Source organism: Bos indicus, chromosome 19 (genome assembly GCF_029378745.1).
Source record: "Bos indicus isolate NIAB-ARS_2022 breed Sahiwal x Tharparkar chromosome 19, NIAB-ARS_B.indTharparkar_mat_pri_1.0, whole genome shotgun sequence".
Taxonomy (NCBI): Eukaryota; Metazoa; Chordata; class Mammalia; order Artiodactyla; family Bovidae; genus Bos; species Bos indicus.
Window position 1 is genome coordinate 62,984,783 of NC_091778.1, and position 18,162 is coordinate 63,002,944.

The 18,162-nt window shown below is 57.9% G+C and overlaps 2 protein-coding genes across 14 annotated transcripts in view; one reads left to right on the forward strand and one right to left on the reverse strand.

The window, feature by feature from the left end:
* The window catches only part of WIPI1 (WD repeat domain, phosphoinositide interacting 1), a 30,113-nt gene extending 21,374 nt beyond the window's left edge, over positions 1 to 8,739 (forward strand). For all 5 annotated transcript variants that reach the window (XM_070774214.1, XM_070774216.1, XM_070774217.1 and 2 more), the window contains exons 9-13: positions 2,181 to 2,345; positions 3,984 to 4,091; positions 4,847 to 4,965; positions 5,152 to 5,252; positions 8,258 to 8,739. In XM_070774214.1, the coding sequence (XP_070630315.1) occupies positions 2,181 to 2,345; positions 3,984 to 4,091; positions 4,847 to 4,965; positions 5,152 to 5,252; positions 8,258 to 8,305 (541 nt within the window). In that variant the 3' untranslated portion in view covers positions 8,306 to 8,739. The remainder of the gene's footprint in view (positions 1 to 2,180; positions 2,346 to 3,983; positions 4,092 to 4,846; positions 4,966 to 5,151; positions 5,253 to 8,257) is intronic.
* A 1-nt stretch (position 8,740) lies between these two features.
* ARSG (arylsulfatase G) overlaps positions 8,741 to 18,162 on the reverse strand; it is a 104,248-nt gene continuing 94,826 nt past the window's right edge. For 4 of the 9 annotated variants that reach the window (XM_070774203.1, XM_070774205.1, XM_070774204.1 and 1 more), the window contains exons 10-11: positions 17,355 to 17,475; positions 14,804 to 15,543 (exon numbers count right to left, since the gene is read on the reverse strand). In XM_070774203.1, the coding sequence (XP_070630304.1) occupies positions 15,121 to 15,543; positions 17,355 to 17,475 (544 nt within the window). In that variant the 3' untranslated portion in view covers positions 14,804 to 15,120. The other 5 variants (XM_070774208.1, XM_070774207.1, XM_070774210.1 and 2 more) reach the window with 4 other exon arrangements.

The following is an 18,162-nucleotide window of genomic DNA, read 5'->3' on the forward strand; positions in this document are numbered from 1 at the left end:
TGTCTCTGGGTCACATTTCGGTTGTCCTGAGCATATTTCAAGCTTTGGCGTGATTATTCCGTTTTCATGGTGAGCTGTCATCGGTGATCTTTGGTGTGAGGATTGCAAAAGGATGTACGACTCGTTGAGGGCTCAGGTGATGGTCAGCATCTTATAGCAACAAGGCATGCTTTAAATGAAGGCATGGACGCTGTTTTTAGACATCTTGCCAGTGTACACTAAGCAGGCTGCAAGATAGCGTGAGCATCACCATTACACACATGGGAAAAACAAAACAGCTGTGTGACACGCTGTGTTGCTGGGACTGGATCTGAGCTGGCAGCATCCCCACGGTCTGCCTGAGTGCTTCCTCTCCAGCACCACGCGCCTGCCTGGGCCTCCAGGGCTCCAGGCTGACCCTGGGCGGGGAGAGCCTGTGCTGGGCTGCAGCCCGGGGCGTGCGCGTCGGTGTCACAGACTTCATGGCGAGGAGCAGCACATGCTCGCGGCCCACCGTGCAGCAGTCAGGGCATCTAAAACAGTGTCTGTGTTTCTCTGGCCGTGTTGGGCTCAGTGGCAGCACAGGGACTCCTCTCTAGTTGCCTCAGGCCTCCCTGCCCGGTCCACCGGGGCGCTGACTCCCGCTGCTCGTCTGTCTCTGCATCCGACCTGTCTTCCCACCACTCCCCCACCCCGACTCTGAGTCAGACCTGCCTCAGGGCCCAGCCTGGGACTCCCCCAAAGCCTCCTGCCCACTGCAACCCCAGAGACCCCATTATGAGAGAGCACCTGCTGTGCGCCCGCCCCGCGGTGTGGCTGCTTCAGTTCTCCGAGCAGGCAACCCAAAGGCCCCGCCTCCCGGGGAGGAGCACCCCGGCTGTGCTCCCGGTGGCCCCCTGGCTGGGCGCCCCTGCGGACGCGCTCACGTCTTCTCTCCGCACGTCTGTGTTGCGTCCGCCTCAGATGCGGAGCCTGGGTGCAGCCGGGGCCTCTGTAGACCCCGGCCCCTCAGCACAGAGCCCCAGGGACCGCAGGCCTGTCCGTGAAGCCAGGACGCTGGGAGGACATGGGCCTGGGAGCGCCGGGCGCCTCTGGACGAGACCCCACGGCCAGGGGATGTCCAGGTGGTGATGGCGAGAAGCAAATCCCAGGGCCCTGAGCTGGGGCCGCTTCCCCCCGTCTGTCCGTGTCCCCACTGTCCGTCCCGCGTCCTGCCCCTGTCCTGCGTCCCCCCTTCCGTCCCGCATACCCCCGTCCACCCCGCATCCCGCTCCCGTCTGTCTCGCGTCCACCCCGTCCACCCCGCCCCCCGTCCCGCGCCCCCCCCCCCGCCGCCAGTCCGCCCCTCATCCCGCCCCCGTCTGTCCCGCGTCCACCCCGTCCGCCCTGCTCCCGTCTGTCCCGCGTTCCCCCATTTGTCCCGCGTTCCCCGTCCGCCCTTCATCCCGCCCCCGACTGTCCCGCGTCCCCCCGTCTGTCCCCCGTCTCCCCGTCCGTCCCGTGTCCCCCCGTCTGTCCCCCGTCTCCCCGTCCGTCCCGTGTCCCCCTGTCCGTCCTGCAGCCTCGGCGGGTTGCCCCGGGTATGCATCTGTCCTGCCCGGCACGGAGGCAGGTGTGCGTCCTGTCCACTGCCGGCTCACGGCAGAGCCGTCCCGTCCCCCACCCTCCTGTCTGGCAGAGACCCCGGGATGGGGCACAGGTGGCGGCTGCAGAGGGCGCAGCAGGCCCCGTGGACTCCCCCACCTGTGAGCATCCTGGCGCCCACTCAGGTGGCTCCGGACCGTAAGGCTACACCGCGCAGGCCTCTCGCCCCGGGGTTCGCTGCCCACACAGTCTGGCCTCGAGGTCTGACTCTGAGATCGGCCTGTTCTTTTCTGGGTGAGCCCAGAACAGGCCTGGGCTTGTTACAGCGGCCAGGGACCGACTCTGTCTCCCTCTCCCCAGCCCCCTCCCAGCAGCCTAGAAATCAGAGCCATGATCAGTTTCCACCTCCTGAATGGAGAGAGGCCGCAGCACCCGGAGCCGCTCAGCTGCCATGCGAGGGCTCCTCCCTGGAACACACGAGCCCTTGGGGCACGGCTGGCAGGGCACGTCCCCATCCACCGTGGGCAGGATGTCACAGCAGGGCACGGCCCCTTCCTGTGCGGAGGCCTGGGGGGGTGGGGGGGCTCGGTCTCACCCTCGCTCACCTTGCTCCCCAGCCGACCCGAGGAGCCCTCAACCTGGACCGGCTACATGGGGAAGATGTTCCTGGCTGCATCCAGCTACCTCCCCACCCAGGTGTCCGACATGATGAACCAGGACAGGGCCTTCGCCACCGGGCGTCTGGGCTTCTCCGGCCACAGGAACATCTGCACCCTCGCCACGTATGTCCAGCCCCACACCCCACCCCCTGCCCCCGCCAGGCAGAAACCCTCACTGATTTATTTCCCAAAGTGTGGGATGCCCCAAACATGCAAACGTATTTAAGGGAAAGCCTAGAGAAGGGAGCCAGGAAGGGCAAGTAAAGGCAAACCCGTGCCCCTCCACTCCACCCCACCACCTTGCCATCCAGCACCCCTCCCCCACCATCAGCCAGTCTCCGTCTGCTTGGTCTCTTCTCCTCGGGGGCAGCTGCAAGCTGGCACGGAAGTTTTAACCTCCTCATTCCAGTGATACTGTCTCGAAGAAGTTTCCCATTTTTATGGATTTATAAAGTTCCAAAGTCCAGGTGCAAACTCCTGTGGGGTGGACAGACGTCTTATCTAAGACCTTTAAGCGCGCCTGTTAAAGCTGAACATTGGAAAGATTTTTGTAAAACTAGCCCGTCCATAATCTCAGATATGCAGATGACACCACTCTTATGGCAGAAAGTGAAGAACTAAAAAGCCTCTTGATGAAAGTGAAGGAGGAGAGTGAAAAAGTTGGCTTAAAGCTCAACATTCAGAAACTAAGATCATGGCATCTGGTCCCATCACTTCATGGGAAATAGATGGGGAAACAGTGGAAACAGTGGCTGAGTTTATTTTTTGGGGCTCCAAAATCACTACAGATGGTGATTGCAGCCATGAAATTAAGATGCTTACTCCTTGGAAGGAAAGTTATGACCAACCTAGATAGCATATTCAAAAGCAGAGTCATTCCTTTGCCAACAAAGGTCCGTCTAGTCAAGGCTATGGTTTTTCCAGTGGTCATGTATGGATGTGAGAGTTGGACTGTGAAGAAAGCTGAGCGCTGAAGAATTGATGCTTTTGAACTGTGGTGTTGGAGAAGACTCTTGAGAGTCCCTTGAACTCCAAGGAGATCCAACCAGTCCATCCTAAAGGAGATCAGTCCTGGGTGTTCATTGGAAGGACTGATGCTAAAGCTGAAACTCAAATACTTTGGCCACCTCATGTGAAGAGTTGACTCATTGGAAAAGATCCTGATGCTGGGAGGTATTGGGGTCAGGAGGAGAAGGGGACAACAGAGGATGAGATGGCTGGATGGCATCACCAACTCAATGGACATGGGTTTGGGTAAACTCCGGGAGTTGGTGATGGACAGGGAATCCTGGCGTGCTGCGATTCATGGGGTCGCAAAGAGTCGGACAGGACTGAGCGACTGAATTGAACTGAACTGAGCCCGTAAAGCTGGGGACCAGTTTCCCACCGTTTCCTTCGCTGTTAAAGATAGAGGCAGCATCCCACTCGGCCTGCTGTGCAGGGTTCAGGAGCGACCTTATGTCTCATCCACACAGTTACATTCAAAGACAAGGAGCCATCGTCAAGGGAGATCAGTAGGACACACCGCAAGGAGATCCCCAGAAACCCAGGCTCCCGGCCATCGGGCCTCGGGCGTGTGGAGGGCGGGACCCGGCGCTGGGGAGGCGTAGGCGTGGGGCGGCGGGGGGGAGGGGGCAGGAGGGGGCGGTGGGGGGGGGAGGGGGCGGGGGGGGCCGCGGGGGGCGGGGCTTGGCCCCTGGAAACGGGTCTGAGCCCACACACGCACGTGGGCACCGCAGCGCGTGTCTTCTCGGCCCTCAGGATCCAGAAGCTGCCGCGGCTCCTGGTCGTCTCGTCCAGTGGGCACCTTTACGTCTACAACCTGGACCCTCAGGACGGAGGAGACTGTGTCCTAATCAAGACCCACAGGTGAAGAGGCCAGTTGTCAGAAAGCCGGGCTTTCAGGACTCGCTGTTGCGTCCCCTGAGCCCAGAGCAGAGGGGGCACGGGGTGCGCGAGGTGCGGGGGTGTGGTGCAGGGGGAGCCGCCGGGGTGTGGGGTGGCGGGGGCGGGGGGGCGCCAGGGTGCGGGGGTGGGGTGCAGGGCCCCTGGGTGCGGGGGTGGCGCTGGGGTGTGAGGTGCAGGTGTGTGCGGTGCGAGAGGATGCAAGGGTGCGGGTGCAGAGGGGGCGCCGGGGTGCTGGGGGGCGCTGGGGGCGGGGCCCCGGGGTGCGGGGAGCCCGGGGTGCGGGGGCAGGGTGCGGTGGGGGCCCGGAGTGCGGGGGCGGGGGCCCCCGCTGGGTGTCGGGCTCCCGTTGGCTCAGCAGCAGGCATGCCGGGCTATCCCTGCCGGCCCCTCCTTCCCCGGGGTCCCTGGGACGTGTTTGCCAAACTGAACGGAGACCTCTCCTGCCGTCTGCGGGCAGGACGCCCCTGGCCTGGGCCCCCTGGAGAGCCGGCCTGCGCATCCCCGCCTGGACCGCACAGGTGGGCGCAGGTCCCGGAACCAGGGATGGGACGTTCACGACTGACCCGGCCGTCGGAGGGCGTGCTGGTCCGGGGAACCGACGCGGGGCTGCGCCTGAACCCGGGGCCAGGCCCGGCCTCCCCGGCTCTTCCTCGGGAGGTGTCCTGGGCGGGAGGTGATCACTCGTCTCTCCCTGCCCCCTCCATCGCTGCCGGTAGCTTGCTTGGCTCAGGAACCAGCGAAGAGAATAAAGAAAATGACCTCAGACCGCCCTTACCTCAGTCTTACGCCGCGACGGTAGCCAGGCCAAGCGCGTCCGCAGCCTCCACCGTGCCGGGTGAGCGGGCCCGGGGGGCCTGGGTGGTCACCGAGCCGGGTGAGCGGGCCCAGGGGGCCTGCGTGGTCACCGTGCCGGGTGGGCCCGCGGGTTACTGGGTGGTCACCGTGCCGGGTGGGTGGGCCCGCGACCTAGGCCTGAGATCAGCGCCCCCAGCGTTTCTCACACCGCACTGCCGTTCTGCAGGTTACTCCGAGGACGGCGGGGCGCTCCGCGGGGAGGTCATTCCCGAACACGAGTTTGCAACGGGACCGGTTTGTCTGGACGACGAGAACGAGTTCCCTCCTGTGAGCACCGGAGGCCCCTAGAGCTCGGTCCCTGTGCCTGGAAGGGCCCTCCCCTCCGCCCGGGCGGAGCCTCTTTCCCCTTTTCTGCTCCGCACCACCTAATCCTGCCCGAACACCCGGGAGGCCAGCGGGGTTTAGCGTGCGGTGGGCCTCCGCCCAGACTAGCCCACCCGCGTGTTAGGACGGCGCGTTCTCTCCCAGGCGGTCTCGCGGCCTCCCCCGTTCAGAGACCGGGGCCTCAGTTCCGCTTCTTTAGCTGTGTTTTCACAGCTCAACTCCTTTTCCCGAGGTGCCTCATGTCCTAGCAGAACGTTGGCGCCCTCGTGCTACAGGTGATGCTCTGACAGGACGGGGCCCTCGGCCCCTCTTCTCTGACAGACAGACCCTGCAGAGCCACTTGTCAGCGGGGACCTCCCCCACCCCCGACCCCTCTAGCCCAGCCCGCCACCCAGCCCCTGCTTCAGCCCTGCCGGCAGAGGCGGCCCCAGGCTGGGCTGGGCGCTGGGCAGGGCTCCTTCGCACGTCTTGGGGAGAGGAGAAGCTTGGGGAGAGGAGAAGCTTGTCCCCCTGGTTCTGAGCCTTCAAGCTTCTGTTCCGGGTAGCAGAGAGCCCCTCTAGTGAGCTTTAGTTAGAGAGCAGCCGGGACGGTCAGCTTGGAATCATCTCGAGATGGAAGCAGTGTTTAGGCCTAAACGTGGGGGGCTCCCTGACCGTTCCTCCTGGAGGCAGAGAGAGGCAGCCGCTGGGGCACAGGTCTTGGGGACCAGTGTTTTCTCTCGGTGCTGATTTCATGCCAGGTGGATTACATTTGCAAGAGGATGGAGGGGGAGTCTGGCTTCTCTCTTGCATAGATCTGTAGGACAGTCTAAGCAGAGGAAAGAAAGGGAGGGGGCCTCCCTGGTGGGCCAGTGGTTAAGACTCCACACTTCTCACACTGGTGCAGGTGTGATCTCTGTTCGAGGAATTAAGATCTCATATGCCACATGTTACAGCCAAAAAATACAAAACAAAAAGCTGCCACGGGCCCTTCGTGCAGGGGCTGAAAGGCCACATTCGTCATTTCCCAAAAGGCTCCACGGGGTGCTGCGTGAGACGGACATTTCTGGCTTTTTATAGCTCGTCGCACACAGTGCCAGCAAGTGAAGTTGGCATTTCAGGGGTAGAAAGCAGTCGTCGTTAAAACTGTGCGCTTAAAAACATTTGTTGGCTCGATGCTTCCCAGTAGGGCAGTTGTTTTGCTTTGGGGGTTCTCTTGCCCCTCCTCACTACAGAGGGAGCTTTTCTGTCCCCCAAAACTTGGCATCTGGGTCCTAAAGTTGCATCCTTGGAACCCAGAGCAGGTCAGACGCAGTGGTTTATGGGACCTTCCTACACGTCATCAGATCCCACTTCAGCAGTTAGAGAAGTCTGGGGCTGCTGTAAAAAATGATTGGATTATGAGACTCTCAGCTGTAACCAGAGCAGACCTGGAAACCTCTTATATTTACAGAACCGGGTTACCTTGGATATTGGCATTCAGAGGTGATCTCTTGCCAAAGAAAACCTGTATCAAATTAAAGGTACCCCATGTTATTTGGTGTACCTGTTATTTGATACATCATTCGGAGTAAAAAACAAAAAACTGGAGATGCTTAAGAATTAGCGACAGAATGGGATGCCTGTCTGCTTAGGCAATGCCAAGGGAGCCTGGGAGGAGCCAGTCGTCCCGTCTCCCGCATCAGCACCAGATGAGTGGAAGCTGCTTTAAATTGCATTGGGGCTTCTTATTTATATACGAGTGGGAGTGTCCGTCACTGAAAGAGGTTCCCTGGAATGCTCGTCAGGCCCTAGTGATTTTGAAGCAGCCCCCAAAATTGTGCAGAGACGGCAGGAGGACTCGTGGGGGCCATCGGACCCCAGGCCTGCCCTGAGGCTGCAGGCACAGCGATGGGTAATGAGCGGGCTTCTCCATCTCAGCCATGAGGGTCAGAGGCCTGGTACGTTCTCATGAGAGGGACTGTCTCATTCACGCCCTCGCTGGCTGCGATCATCTATCCGGAGAGTCTAGACACTTCTCTCTGTGCCTGTCCTGAAGTGCCAGGCCCGTTACAAACACTGGCCCAGCAGTCTCATCTCTACCCACATTCCCAAAGGTACTCTGGGATCCTGATGCATCCTGGGGTCTTAGCAGCTCACAGACAGGAGTCGGGGTTTGCCTGGATAATCCCGAGGGGTCCCTGTGTAGTCACTGCTGATCTTCCTCTTCAAACACACTGACACTCGCCTGGGTAGCATCCCGCTTCCCTTCTTGGGATTTACTTTGCTCTGAGCACAGTGAGAGAAAAGAGGACTGATCGTTTCCGGTCCCTTGGAAAGATGCTGTATTCGGGAAAGATGCTGTATTCGTGAAGGGAGCAGCTTTGGGTCAGTAACAAGTCGACCTTGGCAAGTCTGCATATTTTCTGATGTTCATCTTACTCTTGGGAGCAGGAGTGAAGGAATTGGGACCAAAGGTGTTTACTGACTTTTTCACAGTGACTTAGCAGTCTGTGTTTACAAGTAAGATGAGCCTTTAAAGAAAATACACATATACATATCAATATGCATATATATTTTGGGCTTCCCTGGTGGCTCAGATGGTAAAAAAAAAAATCGGCTTGCAGTGCAGACCTGGGTTGGAAAGATCCCCTGGGGGAGGAAATGGCAACCCACTCCAGTGTTCTTGCCTGGAGAATCCCATGGACAGAGGGGCCTGGTGGGCTGCAGTCTATGGGGTCGCAAAGAGAGACAACCGAACACGCAGACACTTGCACACACACACACACACATATACATATATATTACAAATAGTATTTTCTGCACCCAAAGAAGACAGGTGACCCCCGTGGCCACACTCGAGGGCCGGTCTGTGGACTGATGGATGGGGAACCTCCCCTGGCCCCGCGTGGACACTGACCTGCAGGCACGCCGCCCACCTGTCAGCAGCCCCCAGAAAGGGTAAGGCCGCTCTGTTTTGATTTCGGCAGATCACTTCGTGCCGTGGAGATCAGCAGGACAAAGCCACGCCGTCCTGACGGGCAGCAGGACCGCCCGGGTCAGGAGGTTCTGGAGCAAACGAGGAAGGTGGACGAAAGGCAGGCGGTTGAGTGAGCAGCGGGGGCGGGGGACAGAAGCCCCGGGATGTGGATCTCAGCCTGCGGGCGCGGGGGCGACAGGCGTCAGGCCGGCCTGCACGCATGTCCTGCCCTCGAAAGGGTGTCCCAGCTGCAGCGTCCACCGGAACGAACCATACCCATCGACAACCCGAACTTTAATGAACAAGGGCATCCTTTTGAACATGTATGCTGTGTATAAAATGTACCTATAGGAACACCTCTCGGAACTGTATTCCTTGTATGAGACTCAGAGAGGCTGTTGTAGCCAGGCAAAAGGTGTTTGCAGTGACCAGAATAAATCATTTATGACCTTTCAGTCCCATTTAGGACACTAATAAAATCATGGCAATGCACTTTTGAGGCTTTAAAATTGTACTTCTTTGTGGTTTGAGGAAGCAGGAAGAATTCCTAAAATCCACAAAGGACAGACATTTGCCTGTGGAAGGGATGGAGGGAGGTGGGGAGGCTTCTGTGGCGCTTCCGCTTGGAGACAAGCGGGCCTGCGTCACGTCTGCGTCCACCTTGCCCCGGCGTCCCTGGGGGAGCCTCCCGGCCCGAAGCGTCTCCGGTCTGCACCCCGCCTCCTGGCCGCACTCAGCACGGTCACAAGCTCCCAGGTGGTCTGCGGGCGCAGGAAAGGCGGGCGGGGCTGCTGGAGACGCCAGAGGGACGGGCCTCCGTTCAAAGGACCGGCAAAACTGGGTACATTTAAAAAAAGAAAAAGGAACTAAAGCGTATTGTGCGCTGCTCGGGGTCACGTCCTGTTCCAGGCAGGCACCTTCACGTCTCGCCTGGTCCTCCTTCAGCGTCCGCCTGCGAGTCCAGTTACATAACCGCCCAAGTTCAGAGGCTGGTCTGACTCCTGACTCGCTGTCTTTGCTCACAGCGCGGGCGCGGCGCGCTCTCAAACGGGGACGCAGAGCGGTGACTGCAAAACAGCTCTGAGCCCCGTCTTCAAAGCACACGGGGCCGCGGCGGGGGCAGGCACCCGCGGCGTCCTGGTACAGTGCGTCCCTCACGCGGCCCGGCAGCGGCAGGCGGGGCGGCGGGGGTCGCAGCAGGGGCGCACGGAAGGATCCTGGCTGTAATCCGCCCGCGAGACGCGGTCGCGGGCGATGTCGGCGAGGACGCCCGCGAGAGCCGCCGCGACCCTGGGCAGCACCGCCCGGTACTCCGCGCCGCCCCGGTCCAGTGGCGCGGCCTCCGCGAGGTCAGCTTCCAGGTCGAAGATGAGGGGGCGCTCGTGGTGCCGCTCGGGGCCGACGCTCCCGTCGCAGGCTCGGGCTCCGCCTGGGGAGGGGACGGCAGAGACCCCGTCAAGCCAGCGTCGGCCCGAGGTGTGCAGAGCACCCCGATGAATTCTGAGTGCTAACTGGAGTGAGCCCAGAACCGGCGTGCAGCGGAGAGACCGGTTCACCCACACAACAAGTCTGAAGGGCTCAGCAAGGAGGGGATGTGGAGCTCACACAGTGAATGCTATTAAGCTAGACAGGCCTGATAAACACTTCGTGTTCTCCACTGAAGTCCTTAAACGTTCATGCTAGGAGCGAAGACTATGTCCCAGGATGGAGACATTTACCTAAGATTAAGGACAAAATTCAACAGAGCCCAGTTCTAACCAAGTATAAAAGCCAGCCTCCTCAAGTTTAAGGAGATTAGGTGGTAATTAACAGCCCGTGAGGGAGCTACCCTGGTGGCTCAGGGTAAAGAATCCCCTTTCCAATGCAGAAGACTCGGGTTTGATCCCTGGATGGGGAAGATTGTCTGGAGAAGGTAATGGCAGCCCAGTATTCTTGCTTGGAGAACCCCATGGACAGGAAATCCTGGTGGGCTAAGTCCACAGGGTCACAGAACAGACTCACACATAACAATGAATATAAACAACAGCCTAGTTCACCGAAAAATCTAAAATCACGTCCTCAGCACAGGACACATATGTCTTTCTCCAGTCTAATGAAGCAGGTGTCAATTCATCTCAGCCCAAAGCAGGTTTAAGTCATTCGGATGCAGAGTTTCAAGGATGGGAAGTGAGAGAAGAAGGAATCAGAGCTCCCTCAGGCTGCGTCCTCTTTCATCCTGTTCACAGTTTTCACCCCATCTGTTGACATCTCCCTTCTCCCTTTGCTAACTCTCTCGGGAGCTGGGTGACTGTAGAGAAGAGCAGACCTCCCCTGGGGGTCATAATTCCTTTCTGACTGTGATCATTTCCAACAGTCTTATTATGTCGTATGATCTCGGCACTGTGGTGCCAAGGGCTTTCTGGCTGGGTTGCGACTTCTGAAATTAACTCAGCCTGGAGAAACCATACCTCTTCGATAGAGTAATGTAAGGGCTGTAATCTAGAGCTTCCCATCTGAAAGCATAACAAATATCTGAGTGGTTTGCATTTTAGGTCTCGGAGAGTACAACATTCCTGTGGCAGCTTTAATATTCCTCAAGTGATGAACTCAAAAGAACTGGTTTTGCTTTTATGACACATTTTCTTTGGGGTCACTTATTCATGCTCAAGGCAAACAATGTTTGTTCTTTATTATATAATTCTTTGGAAAGCTCTAACTCAAATAACTGAATCAAACTGGAATCCATATCAGATCCCGGATTCGAAAGGGCGTTTTTTTTTTGCATGGGGTGGGGAGAGGTCTTGTTTTTCATTCATTACAAAAAGGTGTTAGAGTTCCTACCAGATCCAAGATTCTGTGCGAGGCACATCAAGAGGACAAAGATTAAAGAGCTTACAGAGTTGAGCTTGTGTTTAGACGCTCAGTTGTGTCCGACTCCTTGCGACCCCATGGACTGTAACCCACAAGGCTCGCAGCAAGAATACTGGAGTGGATTGCCATTTCCTCCACCAGGGATGTTCCTGATCCAGGATCAAACCCATGATTCTTCGGTCTCCGGCACTGGCAGGCAGGCTCTTTACCACTAGCACCGCTGGCCAGCTGAGTTTAGAGGGCTTAAAACTACGAGGAGAAATAAAAGATGTACTTAAATAACTGGCATATATGGTAAAACGTGGTAAATATCAGAGTTCTCCATATCCTACCAGCTGGGAAGATGAAAAGGCATTCTGCCATCCAGGTGGCCTTAAAAGCTGAGAGGGATTTTAATCTGGAGGCCAAGGAGGGTCATTGCTCTTGGGGAGCTAAGACTAGACAAGCACAGGACAGGCTTCCCTGGTGGTCCAGGGGATAAGAATCCGCCTGCCAAGGCAGGGGACACAGGTCTGGTCCCTGGTCCGTGAGGCAAACAAGACCGTGTCCACAGTTACTGAAGCCCCTGTGCCCTAGAGCCCGCGCTCCGGAACAAGAGAAGCCGTCACGGTGAGAAGCCCGACACCGCGACGAACAGCAGCCCCTGCTTGCCGCAACTGCGAATGACCTCGCCCGCAGAGAGGACCCAGCACGGCCACAGACAAATAAAACTGTTTTAAAAAGAAACGAAAATACAGGACGTCCCTGGTGGCCCAGGGGTTAAGACTCTTTGCTTCCACTAAAAGAGGCGTGGGTTTGATCCCCCGTTGGGGAACTAAGATCCCCATGCTCTGCAGCCAGAAAAAAAAAAAAAAAATTCAGGGACCCAGGATGGAGGGAATTTGAATTCAGTTGGAAGCAAGAAGCCACTGGAAGGTTCGAGAACCATCCCTGATCTGATACCAGGTTTCTAAAATACGTTAACATTTAAGACACCCACAGGGTGAGCCAAGAAGTAGGAAACCTCAGTTTGCTAAACAGACCTTCTACAAACAACTACTTTCTGAAACAGTCTCTTGTCAGGCAAATTACACTTTAAAGTCTCTCCAAGCCTCCACTGAACATTCAGTCACACGGGCCCCACAAGTAGAACCACGGGGTGAAGCGATTTTTCGCGGGAGAAAGAGCAGCGTGGACGCGCTGGGCCAGCTCCGAGCTGGCCGGGGAGCTTGGGGCAGAGTGGAAAGACGTTGCTTGCGTATTTGTGTGTGTGGCGGGGCCCCTGGGACCGGATCTGGGGCGATGCCGTCAGAGATGCCGAGCGCGTCCCTGAAGGAGGGCCGCACCCTCGCTGTGAGGCCTGGGCGGGGTCCGCGGGGCGCCCCCCACTCACCGGTGACGTAGAAGGCTTTGTACTGCTCCAGGCGGACGGTCTGAAGCGCTCCGTCCTCTCCGGCAGCCCCACTGTTGGGGTGGAACAGCACCTGGGGAGGGGACAGGGCTTCCTGGTGAAGCGCCCGACACCCTCCCTGGACAGCAGGAGCGTGCTTGTCGTGGCCCCTGCTCCCCATCACCACCGAGCCCACCCCGCCCCAAACACGGCAGACACAGGCCTCCGGTCCACGGCCTACTCCTGGGAGCCTAAGCGGGCGGCGCTTCTCCGGGTCAGTTCATCCGAGTGGGTCACAGGTCTGGCTGGATCCCAAGCCCAGAACTAGCCAGGTCATCTGCAGGGTCTGGTGCAAAATGCGGATGAGAGAAACCTTGTCCCCAAATCAAGAATCTCAATGGTCAGCACAAGGGATTATGTTCATTACCCTGTGATAAACCACGATGGAGAAGAATATGAAAGTAATGTACACATATGTATAACTGGGTCGCTTTGCTATGCAGGAGAAATTAACACAGTGTTGTAACCAACTCTACTTCAGTATTTTTTTATGATTTCATTTTTATTTATTTGGTTGCCCCAGCTCTTAGCTGGGGCACGTGGGATCTAGTTCCCTGACCAGGGATCAAACCCGGGCCCCCCTGCACTGGGAGCAGAGTCTTAGCCACTCTTCCACCAGGGGAGTCCCCTAAAATAAAATTTTAAAAATAACTGTTTTATTTTACTTACTACCCCCGGCTCCCAGATTACAGTTTTCAAGGTGGCCAGGGCATGCCAGGGGCATGGGTTCAATACCTGGGGCGAGGTTGTGGGGTGGGGGGCTAAATTCCACAGGCCACAGGGTATGGTTCCCCCTACCCTGCCAAAGAAAAAAGAATCGCCCTCCAGAATGGAGAGACCCAGAATGGAGTTCAGGGTTCCCAAGGGCAAGGTCTGGTAGGAAATAAATGACCAGCATCCTTGGAAAGCTGGGGGCTTTGGGCTGGAAGTGTGAGACCGCCCTGCTATGAATCATGACCGATATATATCGCTGGAAAGGCGCTTATGTGATTCAAAGTTTCCATGGAGCTAAAAAAAAAATGAGAAACATCTGTTGGAGCGGTAAACAGCTGTCCCCCCGTTTCCCGGCCCTGAGCGGCTGCCAACGAGGGTGGCTCCCCCCCAACACCTGCCGCTTCCGAGCTCTCGTGACAGTGCCCGCGATCCCGGCGGCGTGATGACAACAGGCCCCGTCCAAACAGGAAGAGGGTCATAACTCAGAACCCTCACCCTTTCCAGCCCAAGGAAGCCAAGCCTCTCACCGCAGGAGGCTGTGTTGTTTCCTTCTGGAGAGGACAGGAAGTGGGGGGTGGGTGCTTGGAAAGTGGAGCTTTCTATTGTCAGCGGAGCTGCAACGTTACTCAGACACCCAGGAGATGGGAGCCCTGGTCTGTGGGTTAGAATCCTTGACACCCTGTGACTCTCAATAACAGAAGCCCCGCAAGGGCGGACTGCCAAGGGCAGGATGTTTACTCGCGTTGCCAGGCGCCGCTTCCGAAATCCAGGAGGAAGCGGAATGGCTCACCCTCAGGCCCGTGGATGGGTTTGGAGAACTCTGTACGCGCCCTGCTCTCCCCTCTGAGCCGACCGACCACGGCGTTCTTGTTTACATCAACAGAGGAAGGAGGCTGGCGAATTTACACACGAATCACAGCTGGAGACATTTCCTCCGCAGGGGACACGCAGTCCAAATTTCAAAGATAACTTTATCTTCTGCAAACACATGCATCTTCTTGGTGGCTTTTCTTACCTGTTGGGTTTATTCTATCCGATCACCGTTTTTCAAGTGGGAGGCATCTCCTTACTTTAAGCCCTGGGGGCCGGTGCCTAGGTGACATCCCCAGAAAGCCGGGAGGGCTCCCAGCCCTTCGGGTGCGGGTGCGCAGACCCCCATCTCCAAAAGTGGTCAGCCTTGTGCCAGCCGCTCTGGACAGCACCTCTGACCACTAGGGGCCTCTCTTCTCCTTAAGAGAGATGATCAGCGGTCCAGAGGCTAAGGACTTAACTGCTTCTCCGACGTGTGGTCTCCAGGGATGGTTGGGCACTGTGTGACCACACGGCCCCAGGTTGGTCAGGGCAGAGCAGGTGCAGAGCCGCTACGGAAGCCTTCCTTTGGCTGACAGTTCTCGGGCTTGGACATGTCAGCCTGGGGCAGGGATAAGATGTGACCAGCTGTGATGCTGCAACCTCCAGCTTCCAGCCAGGAGCCAGGCGAGCCCTGAGTGGGACCTGTGCGCCCCCCTGCCCGCCCCACCTCCCTGCTCCCCAACTCCCCGCTCCCCTTCCTTGCTGTGGCTGCCCTCGGTGCCTGGACACAGACCCCCCCCAACCCCCGGACTGCAGGGTGCGCAGGAACGCACAGCATAGAGTCAGCAGCCATGGTTTTGAACATCACAGACAAGACGGCCCTGGCTGTCCGCGAGGTGGGCGGTGAGACCGCTCCGCCGGAAAACCCACAGCCCAGCATCTGCTCTCATCGCAGGGCCCAAGGGGCGGGGCCAGGGTGCACACAGCCCCACGTTGCTTCAGCTCACTAACTTGCCGTTGCCATTACCCGTTTGCAAAACAGAAGCACCCAACGGCTGAGGCGTTTCGCATAGTTTTGAGATGACAATCTAGGGGTTCCTTCGAGCTTCTTGAAACTGGAATGGTTTTCTAAACCAACCCATACCAGAACCTTGTAAGCCCACAATATAGCTGAGGGTGAACACAATTGTGTTTATTAAAACATACATGTGTATACTGTGGGAGTGAATGAATATATTCTGCATGTTAAGGAATGTTCCAAACAGGTGGAAACGTTTAAATCTAACCTTTAAGGCTGTCATGTGCCACTGGATGTCCCAGAATGTCTGGCGCAGTGCCTTGCATGTGATACTCAGTAAGTGATTACTGAATACGGAAAAATACACACGTGCATGTGTGTGTGTAAACACACATGTATATGTACGCACGTCTTTATAATCACTCCTATGTTTCCCTCCTGGTCTTCCATCAGCAACTTCGAGAGGATTTACAATCGTTTCTCTGGGGGCCGACTAGGAAAGACCAAGGTGGGGCTCATGGTGAGAACCCTCCTGCCACCCCAGGAAATAAAAGAGACTCGGGCTCGATCCCCTGGAGGAGGGCATGGCAGCCCACTCTACTGTTCTTGTCTGGAGAATCCCATGGACAGAGAAACCTGGCAGGCTACAGTCCACGGGAGAGCAAAGAGTCAGACACGACTGAAGTGACTTAGCACACACTCGGAAAAGCCCAAGGCCAAATCCAGGGAAGCAGCAAGCTATGCTGACCTCTCAGGTGTCTTTACTAACAGTGCAGGAGTCTAGTCCTTGGTGGGGCCGGGCCCACGGGAGACACACCCTAAAAGTTCCCACAGAGCTCCTGGTGAGCGGTAAGGCGTGGCTGTTTCCCTCGGGTCACGGGGTGCCGTCAGCCCCACTCCAGCTGGGTCCCCACCCATCACACGTCCCCACAAAACCCCAAACGGAGCTGTGGCTTTTATCGGGCCGTCCTGCCGGGTCCCTGGGGCCCAGGTCAGTCACCACGCAGCCCTGAAGTGGGGCCCCCGTGAGTTTGCGGAAAGAGGCAGCCTGAGAAAGCAGGTCTCCGCCGGCTGCAGACGGAAGTTCCGCGCCCAGGAGCCGGCTCCCACGGGCGCTGGGACCGTGTTGAGGAGCCAGCGTCAAAGTTTCCTGGTGACCTCAGTCACCCTCCTGGACACTCAGGAGCATCTCTCCGCTGACGCAGTGGACAACCCCCCAGGGCCACGTACCGCCAGCTCCCAGCCCAGGGGCAGAAGCCACCTTCCAGCGTAGCTGTCCTGGGTGGGGGCGGGGAGCAGGGTTGGGCCTGGCAGGGTCTGCAGCTCGGGAAGTGGGGGGCAGTGGCGGGGATCAGACTGGCTGGGAGGAGCTGTTCTGCCCCAGGGGCCAGCCTGGGCCTCCAGGGAGGAGCCCAGGGCCCACTCTGACCAGTGCACCGGAGAGGGGCGGGGCACCTTCAGGAACTGCCCCAGGACACTCGACTCACTTCCCTGTGACTCTGGGGAGGCCAGAAATAGACGCTTTGATGTGCAGGTCCTAACTGGGAAGCCAGGCCCGGATCCCACCCGCCTCCTTCCCTCCTCCCACTTCCTCTTCCTTTTGGCAAAAGTAAAACAGAGAGAGAGACAGCCACCAAATGCTTCCGGGAACACCAGAGAGGGGCCTGGGGGCTGAAGGGCTGTGTGCGCTGAGCACTCCAGGAGCCGGGAGAGGTCAGGGGCCCCGACCCCCAGGACATCATCCATGCATCCGCTCACTCATTCATCCATCCAGTCATTCACTCAATTCTCATTTATTGCACGCTGGCTGGGTGCCAGACGCTGTGTTAAGCGCACTGAGAATTCCCTGATGAGATTCCTGCCCTCAGGGAGCTTTCGTTCTGGCGGGGTCAGTGGAGGGGGGAGGCAGGGAGCCCAGGATGCACAACGCAGACGCTGCTCACACATCCCATCCAGCTAAAACCTGTGCCTTCTGCCTACGTCATGTCAGAAAATTAAATGATGGTGAGAAAAAAAATAATTTGTTACAGGGAATATGTACCCACGGACACCTGCCCTAGGCCAAACTGCTACCTAGAAATCTGGGTGATGAGCTGGACTGACTCAGGAAGCAGAGCAGGGAGTGGGAAGAGGTTCCTGTCAAAGGAGTCCCCCTCCCCGGGGTCTGACACGCTGGACCTCCAGCGGCCACTGGCGGGCATCTTCTGAGGACAGGTCTGTCTGCACAGAAGCAGGCAGACCCCGCTGGGGGCGGCAGGCCAGCCTCCGGACGAGCCCGAGAGGACACGCACCTCCTCTACTTACCCTGTGTCCCGTCTGCGCCCGGCCGAACAGCACCTGCGAGACGTCCAGACCGTCAAAGCGTCGGCCTTGGGGCAGGGGGGCCCCTGCCAGGGCCAGCACGGTGGGGAAGATGTCCAGCACGCTGCGGGAAGACCAGGCAGAGTCAGCCCCAGTGTCCCCAGGCCCTCTGCCTGGTCATCCTGGGGCCAGACCCACCTGGACGGCCCCCAGTACGGGCCATCCTCTGCCCAGGGTTCAGTCCCTGGGTCAGGAAGATCCCCTGGAGGAGGAAGTGGCAACCCGCTCCAGTCTTCTTGCCTGGAGAGTCCCATGGACAGAGGAGCCTGGCGGCTACAGTCCATGGGGTCATAAAGAGCCGGACACGACCGAGCGACTAAACAGCAAGTGCAGAGCAGGGAACTCTACTCCATACTCTTTAACAGCCCAGACGGGAAAAGCCTCTAAAGAGGGGCTCCATGTGACAGAGGACGAGGTGGCTGGATGGCATCACCGACTCAATGGGCATGAGTTTGAGTAAACTCCAGGAGTTGGTGATGGACAGGGAGGCCCAGTTGCTGCAGTCCACGGGGTCGCAAAGAGTCGGACACGACTGAGCGGCGGAACTGAACTGAACTGATGTGCATGTATACCAGTCACTTTGCTGTATGGCAGAAACTGACACAACATTAGACTGCAATAAAAATTCATTTTTAAAAATAAATAAAAAGAGAACTAAGAGGCTCTACCTGTCACCACCGAGGCCACCACCGCCCACCGAGCGGGAGCAGTGTGTGACCAGCATCTGCAGGGGAATACTCACTTCATTTCC